Source organism: Scardinius erythrophthalmus (genome assembly GCF_964197995.2).
Source record: "Scardinius erythrophthalmus genome assembly, contig: HAP1_SCAFFOLD_479, whole genome shotgun sequence".
NCBI classification, from domain to species: domain Eukaryota; kingdom Metazoa; phylum Chordata; class Actinopteri; order Cypriniformes; family Leuciscidae; genus Scardinius; species Scardinius erythrophthalmus.
Genome location: NW_028296137.1, coordinates 25,952 through 35,802, shown reverse-complemented (window position 1 = coordinate 35,802; position 9,851 = coordinate 25,952). Strand labels below are relative to the sequence as shown.

At 32.1% G+C, this 9,851-nt stretch overlaps 2 protein-coding genes across 2 annotated transcripts; one reads left to right on the top strand and one right to left on the bottom strand.

Annotated features, from left to right (window-relative positions):
- Nucleotides 1-8: 8 nt before the first annotated feature.
- LOC308686592 (rab9 effector protein with kelch motifs-like) lies at nt 9-2,171 on the bottom strand (the record flags this gene model as incomplete). The annotated part of the gene is made up of 3 exons (XM_081395023.1): nt 1,842-2,171; nt 298-452; nt 9-140 (listed from the first exon to the last, which is right to left on the bottom strand). Coding segments are annotated over exons 1-3 (340 nt in total), but the record flags the coding sequence as incomplete, so codon positions are not given.
- Nucleotides 2,172-4,039: 1,868 nt separating this feature from the next.
- On the top strand, nt 4,040-9,851 carry LOC308686593 (guanine nucleotide-binding protein G(I)/G(S)/G(O) subunit gamma-10-like). The gene is made up of 3 exons (XM_081395024.1): nt 4,040-4,220; nt 5,985-6,117; nt 9,535-9,851. The coding sequence occupies exons 1-2, from the start codon at nt 4,074-4,076 to the stop codon at nt 6,108-6,110; spliced, it is 273 nt and encodes a 90-aa protein (XP_081251150.1). The 5' UTR covers nt 4,040-4,073; the 3' UTR covers nt 6,111-6,117; nt 9,535-9,851.

Here is a 9,851-nt window from a genome sequence, read left to right as displayed (position 1 = left end):
TTGAACACAGTTGCGGTTCCCGCTCTTCTGGGCTCCAGCGAACACCCACACACTCCTCGGCTCGGTCTCGGGGACGAAGCTACAGTGTTCATAACGCGCCTGCAAACCCGCCCATTCTGAAACCTCCCATTCATGAGTATCTGCAAAACAAAAAATGTGACTATACAACATCTCACAGATTCTCTGCTTTAAAGGGACAGTTCACTCAGAAATAAAAATTCTGTCATCAGTCACACACAGTTAAGACTGTAACCAGCTCAGACTCTGGTCATGTGACTGTAACCCCATTATTATTACCTAGATTCATCATGTAGGAATCAGAGAAGCTCCCGTCAGGATTGGCTCCACCGACGACTACAATCCTCCCCTTGCCTCCATCAGCGGAGGGCAGAAACACACAGGTGTGACCCACAGAAACACCTGGAGCGGCACCTGAGGCCGACACCACATACCTAGACACACACGTGTTTAATTATACACACACAGTATTAATAGATGTTGTTACAAAGTTTTTCTTAAGCATTCAAAACGTGCAGAACTGTGTAGATGTGATAATTTCATGCCAATATGACAAAAGATACTAATATAGTCACCAGTTTATTTTTGTATCCCTAAAAATAATAATAATTGTATAAAAAACACACAAAAAAACATAAACTAATATAATAATTGAAATTTCCAACACTGTTAAGTGCGAGACACACATACACATTAGAGCCGATGCACTGTGAGAGAAACGCTTATAACCAGTGTTGGGGAAAGTTACTTTGAAAAGTAATGTATTACAATATTGTGTTACTCCCTTAAAAGTAACTAATTGCGTTACTTAGTTACTTTTTTAGAAAAGTAATGCATTACAATATTGCGTTACTCCCTTAAAAAGTAACTAATTGTGTTACTTAGTTACTTTTTTAGAAAAGTAATGCATTACAATATTGCGTTACTCCCTTAAAAAGTAACTAATTGTTACTTACTTACTTTTTTAGAAAAGTAATGCATTACAATATTGCGTTACTCCCTTAAAAAGTAACTAAATGCGTTACTTAGTTACTTTTTTATAAAAGTAATGTATTACAATATTGTGTTATTCCCTAAAAATTAACTACTTGCGTTACTTAGTTACTTTTTTAGAAAAGTAATGCATGACAATATTGCGTTACTCCCTTAAAAAGTAACTAATTGTGTTACTTAGTTACTTTTTTAGAAAAGTAATGCATTACAATATTGCGTTACTCCCTTAAAAAGTAACTAATTGTTACTTAGTTACTTTTTTAGAAAAGTAATGCATTACAATATTGCGTTACTCCCTTAAAAAGTAACTAAATGCGTTACTTAGTTACTTTTTAGAAAAGTAATGTATTACAATATTGTGTTATTCCCTAAAAAGTAACTACTTGCGTTACTTAGTTACTTTTTTAGAAAAGTAATGCATGACTATATTGCGTTACTCCCTTAAAAAGTAACTAATTGCGCTACTTAAGATACTTATTGTGCTTATTCATTTTGAGGAAATATTGAATCTTTCTTTGTGCAAGTGTAGAGTAAATGCTCTTATTTAGTCTAGAACTACAATAACCATCATGTTTTCACACACACACACACACACACACACACACACATCTGCACTTCTCAACATGAGGACAAGAGCTGTCAGTCAATAAATGGGAAAACAAAGTAACTTGCGTTACTTATTTGAAAAAGTAACTCAGATATTTTGTTGTAAATTTTAAAAGTAATGCGTTACTTTACTCGTTACTTGAAAAAGTAATCTGATTACGTAACTCAAGTAACTTGTAATGAGTTACACACAACACTGCATGCACAGAGAAACAAGCTGATACCACTGTCTGTCCCGAGGCTTCTCCTCTGGCTCGAGAACAGGAATAAGCTCCATCAATCTGTGTGCTGGAAAATCAACAGATTAATTTTCAGAAGCATTTATATATCGAGTATAAGCCTGTTTCCATGGACGCTGGTTCCGTTGCCATCTCTTTACGTCAAAAAAAAACAAAAAAAAAAACACGACGTATTGTACACACACAGCACGTGAGCGTTATGACGTCATGCCGCATATCTTTGTCCGAAATAATAAATCACAACGATTGCAAACGCTTTACCTTTATCGATAAATGTAATGACTGGTGATGATGATGGACACGAATCGATCACTACATTGGAAGAGGGAGCGCGAGAGAGCAGTTAGTGTGAACACAGCTACTGTGGTGACATCCTAACCGGAAATCATTTCATAATAAAGGTCTTCATCATGAAAAAATAAATATATATTATTATTACTATCATACATCATAATTAATGTATATAATATTTATATCCTCCTGGGACCCGGGAATAGACTTTTGTCCACTGTAGTGGACATTATATTTTAGTGAATTTCTCTGACACTATACATGTCACATGTCACACCTGTAAAGAGCACATTCAGGACTTTTCAGAGACACCAAATGTTTGGAGGTTTCACCATGAAAACAACTTCTCCTTGGTCTTTAAAAAATGTCTGACATTAATTTAGTGGTCAAATGTAGCACTCTTATGGAAATATGATAATATATTGTAATTATAATTTAAATCTGACTACTTTTCAAATTGTATTTCATAAACCAACATCAGGAAAATGTTAAGGGGTTTCAAATAAAAAAAATACTTTCTGTTACAGAACAGGGCATTGATTTCACACATGTCCACTGTAGACATCAGGACTTAATTCATGTTTATCAGGCATTCTGGGAGACACAACAAGTGAATATGGAAATAAATTATACATCAATATTCCTATGAAATATTAGATATTATTATTAAAATGTTGCTAATTATTACTCCAATTATAACACTTATTTTTTCATTAAATGTTGCTCCAAGAACACATTAATGTGCACATTAGATACAGTGTATAGATAGGGCCTACATTGCATTAAATGGGAATATTAATTTATGGCCATTTTACCCACATATTGCATAAAGTAAAATGGTGCATCAATTCTATCCGTTATATCTCTCATAACATAGTTGAGAATCATCTTTATACAAATTTAAGTTAAAATAAATCCTGCCATTAATAAATCCAACATTTATTGGTGATTGAACATAAAATCCCATTGTTTTTGCCTATACATTTAATTTCATGATATTTTATTTTTAAACAACTGAGTCCTGGTGTCCACTACAGAGGACATAGCATAACATATGAATAAAATATAATTTTTCTAAATTATTATTATAATAATTTTTTTAACCATTTGTTTCTTATGCTCTAAATAAAGTGATGACATGAAAAAATAAATAGATACAATTCTGGGTCTCAGGAGGATATATTATATTTATAATATATATATATTTTTTATAATATTATATATTTATATGGACAGGTTAGCCATGAATTGAGGTCCAAAAATCATGCTTTGGTAAATTATTGACATTCTGATTTATAGTTTTGACTTTTTTTTTAATTTCAATTTCGACTTTTTAATTTCTTAATTTTGGCTGTCATAATTTAGACTGTTTATTTCCATTTTGAATTTTTTTTAAATGATGTCAAAATTATGACTTATTATGCCATAATTCCCACTTTTAACTATCTATCTATCTATCTATCTATCTATCTATCTATCTATCTATCTATCTATCTATCTATCTATCTATCTATCTTCGAAACTAGTCGAAATTATGACTTTATGTTTATAACTTCGTCAAAACTTCGACTTTTTAATCAAATTATTGATTTAATGACATTTTAATGTCTTAATTTCGACTTCTTATGTCATAAGTAACGATGTTTTGGAATGGTCTATGGCTAAGCATGATTTTTTTGTTGGCATGCAAAATACATGGTAGGGCTGGTGAGATATATTTATGGCCAGTGCATTTTCTAAAATTATCTGAAATTATAATTTTGTGGCAAATATCTCTATATTTAAACACTGCTCATGCCGCGCTCAAGGCCCCGCCCACAGACACGCCCATAACCGCGCCCAGAGCCACGCCGTTAGACACGCCCACTCAGCGCTCTCTGACTGGAAATAAACGGTCGTTCTGCTCAGTTCACTCACGAGTCACACATGAAACATCTCACGCTCATCTTCTCTTCATCTGTCCTGATAGGAATCATAATCATAATCATAATCATGTCTTCAAACTCAACCCTCACAACCATGAGACGGACTGTTGAGCAGCTCAAACTTGAAGCCAGCGTGGAGAGAATCAAAGTAAGTAACTGGACATCTCTTCAGTTTATTAAGTGTACAATATACGACACGGTCTCAAAACAAATTTTAGTTTATTTCATATAAAACAGTCTTTTAATTCTAATGTTGTCTCTAGTATGTATGTTTGTTTATATTGGCAGCATATGAGATGAATAACCACATCATTACATCGCTGCTCTCAACGGTGTTTGTTTGTCTAGTATTAATAATATAATGTTGTTTCAATGTTTTTCCTTAGCATTCAAAACGAGCAGAACTGTGTAGATGTGATAATTTCATGACAATATGACAAAAGATAGCTATGGCAGATACTAATATGGTCACCAATTTATGTGTGTATCCCTAAAAATAATACTAATAAAAAAAACAGACAGAAACTAATATGATATAATAAAGAGAAACATTGACATTTCTGAACAGAAACAGAACAGTTATGGTGGTCATTGCGTGACAAATGAAATGTTTTTCCCACTTTTTTTGCAATAGAGGAAACATTTGAAATGACGACATGGAGCAGAAAAGCTGTAGAAAGACTTTATTAAGCCTTTTTTATTCTGAGATGATTCACCAGTTATCATTCATCCCCCAAACAACGAGTCTGTTCTGATGGATCACAGGCACAAATAGCAAATAATATGGTCAAATGCACATAATCTTGACAACCTTTAAAAAGAGTTGAAAACTCTTTCGATATCTTTAGTTGTTGATGTCAAAGGTTGTGTGTCCATCAAACTCTCCAGTATTTGACACAAATTCATCTGTCATGTGGAAATATCAAGTCAAATTAGACATGGACAGGTTGGTCTTTGGTAAATCGTAGTTATGACATACTAAATAGTCGAAATTATGACATTCAGAATTATGACATAATTTCAACTTTTTATCTCAGTATGACTGACATAATTTCGACTTTTTTTATCTCATAAATATGACTATGACATAATTTTGACTTTTATCTCATAATTATGACTTATAATTATATATTATGTCATAATTATGACTTTTCATCCCAATATCGACTTTTTAATCTAATAATTATGACTTATTATGCCATTATGACTTAGTATGTCATAATTTTGACTTTTTATCTCAATTTTAAATGTTTATCTCATAATTATGCCTTATGTCATTATAACATAGTTTGTCATATTTTAAAGTTTTTATCTCATAATTTCGACTTTATAATAATTACAACTAATGTCATAATTAAAGTCCCCCTGCAGTCAATAATTTAATCCCTTAAAACTCATCTTTAATAATCAAAATTACACGGTTTTTTTCCTGTGAAAATAATTTCTTCATGCCTTAAAATAGCTTAACTGTAACTCTACACTCGTGCTTCATTTAGTATACGTGGCTTCATGAATATGCAAATTAATGTGTTAATGTGTAGCTTAGGTTATGTTACACAAACCACGTTCCCGTTCATCATCTCAGAGTCAAATCAGCATCCTTAGAAACGCTTGAACATCATAGAAAGTCAGTGGAGAAAAGCCCCGCCCACATGTGACGCGGGAAACAGGGGCGTTTTTGAGACTGTCTTTGGTTCACTGCAGTTTTAAAGAGAAAATACTCAGCAATGCTATCGACTCATGAATTTACACATATAAACAACATTAAACACTTGAGTTTCACCACAGGGGGACTTTGACATTTACCAAAGCATGACAAACTCAAAGAAGACATGACCCAGCCTGCATCACACATGGGTTCGTTGTGATGATTTCTAATGTACAGTTCGATCTGTGTGTGTTTGTGATGCAGGTTTCTCAGGCGGCTGCGGATCTCCAGCAGTTTTGCCTCCAGAACGCCAGTAAAGATTCGCTACTGGTGGGAGTACCGGCGGCCAGTAACCCGTTCAGAGAACCTCGTTCATGCACACTTCTGTAGACTCAAGGTAGACCACACACACAAGCAGATTCACATCAACACCGGGACACAACGGGCAGGACAGAGATATGATTCAAGAGACATCATGAGCAATCAGTGAGGTTCTATAACTCTAGGGTTCAAAATCAATTTTAAAGACGCTTTATACCAAAAAGTTTCTATATACTATACATGGCTTAGTATGACATCATTTTGACTTTTTATCTCATAATTTCGACTTTATCATAATAACGACCTGGTATGTCATAATTATCACTTGTGTCATTATGACTTAGAATGTCAATTTCAAATTTTTATCTCATAATTTCGACTTTATCATAATAACGACCTGGTATGTCATAATTATCACTTGTGTCATTATGACTTAGAATGTCAATTTAAAATTTTTATCTCATAATTTCGACTTTATCATAATTACGACTTGGTATGTCATAATTATCACTTATGTCATTATGACTTAGCATGTCAATTTCAAATTTTTATCTCATAATTTCGACTTTATCATAATTACGACTTGGTATGTCATAATTATCACTTATGTCATTATGACTTAGCATGTCAATTTAAAATTTTTATCTCATAATTTCGACCTTTTATCTCATAATTTCGACCTTTTATCTCATAATTTCACATTTTTATCTCATAATTTTGACCTTTTATCTCATAATTTCAAAATAATGAAAGGAGCGAGGACTCAGATGCAGAGTTGATGGGCTTTATTTTAATAATAAAAATAAAACAAAAACTACCCCGAGGGGGATGACTTGACTTGACTTGACAACATACCATGTACAAATGACATCCAAACAACAACGAACCAACACAGGACTACAAACACAGGGAGAATAAATAGGGAGCAAACAAGGCAGGTAACGAGGGAGGACAGGTGGGGCAAATGAACCAATCATGGTTCACCAAGTGGTTCGATATTGAACTCTAGGGTTCGGACTCAATGTTAAAGAGCCTTTATGCCAAAAAGGTTTCAGAAATGTCTTAAATAATTGCGTCATACTTTCATGTTTAATGGATATTGGCATTTAATGGATATTTAATGGATTATACCGGCATTGCTGTGTCTGCTATTCACTTTCATAATGTAGCTCAAGATTAATCTCATAATTATGACTAAGTACAGTATGTCATAATTTTGTCTTTTTATTTCATTATTATGACTCATCATTATGACTTAGTATGTCAATTATGACTGTTTTAATTTTTTCTCATTATTATGACTTATGTTATTATGACTTAGTATGTCATAATTATGGCTTATTATGTCATCATTTTTGACTTTTTATATCATAATTTCAAGTTAATCATAATTATGGCTTAGTATCTCATAATTTTGACTTTTTATCTCATCATTTCAAGTTTATCATAATTATGTCTTAATATGTCGTAATTATGACGTGTCATAATTTCGACTTTTTATCTCATTATTAAGACTTGTGTCATTATGACTTAATATGTCATAATTATGGCTTATTATGTCATAATTTTGACTTTTTATTTAATAATTTTGACTTTATCATAATTACGTCTTGGTATGTCATAATTACGACTTTTTATCTCATAATTTCAAGTTAATCATAATAATGGCTTGGTATGTCGTAATTATGACTTCTGTCATAATTACGACTTTTTGTCTCATTATTAATACTTATGTCATTATGACTTAGAATGTCATAATTTTGACATTATCATAATTATGACTTCGTAATTTCGACCATCATACGACTTTTTATGGCATAACTTTTTACTTTTTATCATGTTACAGAAAAAAAACGTTACATATAGTCTCTGGATTCATGTAGATGTTGTCAATATATGTATTTGTCCTGCAGCTTCTCTCTGTTTAAATATGCAGTAATTTAGCCCAGAGATCCTCCATAGTCATACGCAGCTGTGTGGGATATTATTATTTTTATCCCGGAGCGCTGGGCTTGCATCCGGCTCCGTGTTTGGGAAGTCTTGCTTTTACATCAACAGGAAGTTCAGTTTACACGCGTGTCGAGGAAGTCCTGAGATAGTGGACTTATGCATTTCACTCTGTGCATTCTGTATTGTGCGTTATGTAATATGCATTGTGTTCTTATATAACACACACGTTTTATTGTGGCTCAAATGTGACTTAAGGAAAGTATGAGTTGATATTAGTCTCGACTGGAAACTTCTGCTCTTGACTAGCATGAGTTCCTCCTCTGTGGCTCGATGCTAAACTTAGCTTTGGACGAGATGTGTCGTAACATGTCTGTCTTTTCTGCAGATTTAGTCAGCAAACTGCAAGTACTGAATGTGGAACAGAGGAAAAAGAGTCGGTCACACAAACATTAAAGTTATTAACTCTCTCAAACTCCATAAAATCAGTCCCAATGTTGGGAGAGGTGATTTTTAGCACTTTTTAAACCCATCAACATGTCAACAAAATCCTTTATCCCTGAAACACATGTTTTTAGGCTGTGTTCAATCCCTGGACAAAACCCTTTTTATTCATTTAACACTTTGCATTTTTTTAAAGGTAAACAAAAATTTTGTTTTAGAGATTTTGCAAAAATAGATTTTAAAAAGCTGATATAGTTTTCCATCAATTTTAAATATCCCGAAGCTCGCCTCCAAATATTCATGCATCTCCTTTCCATACTGTTCATAATGGCCATGAACATATCATATCCAGAGTCATATCCACTAGTTATTGATATTTTATGATGCTTTTTTTGTTGTTACCCTAAACATAGTTACGTCTTGTTATGTCATAATTATCGCTTACGCCATTATGACTTAGTATTTCATTATTTACAATTTTTATCTCATAATTTCGACTTTATCTCATAATTTTGACTATCATAATTATGTCTTGGTATGTCATAATTATCGCTTGTTATGACGTAGTATGTCATAATTTAACATTTTTATCTCATACTCTCAACTTTATTTCATAATTTTGACTATCATAATTATAACGTCACTATGATTTATGCCATACTTTTGACTTTTTATATCAAATTTAGACTTTATAATAATAACGACTTAGCAGGTCATAAATATCTCTTGTTATTATTACTTAGTATGTCATAATTTAAATTTTTTATCTCATACTTCCAACTTTATTTCATAATTTTGACTATCATAATTATAACGTCACTATGATTTATGCCATAATTTTGACTTTTTATCCCATAATTTAGACTTTATAATAATAACGACTTGGTAGGTCATAAATATCTCTTATGTCATTATTGCTTAGTATGTCATAATTAATTTTTTTTATCTCATACTTCCAACTTTATTTCATAATTTTGACTATCATAATTATAACATGTCACTATGATTTATGCCATAATTTTGACTTTTTATCTCATAATTTTGACTATCATACGATTTTTTATGTATTGATTTCTCATATTTATTCGTCTTTCTTTCACAGGAGGGAAGAGGCAGAGGCTGATTTTAATGTTATAGAAGTGAAACATCATGAGAAATATTGTGCAAGTCTGAGAATGTTCATGACTACAAATTTCTTTTGGTTTTTATATTGTGCCAATTATATGAAACTGAAGCATTGAATTGTATGAATGGATTTATCTTTTTAATTTTCATTAATGTAACATAATCATTTAATTATTCCAAAAGAATTAGAGAGATTGTGTTGTTTTTGTCAAATTAAGTGCGTTAAGTATTGTGATTTGTCTGATCAATGAAAAAAACTGTTGATTGAAAAGAAAATAAATAAATATTTTGTTT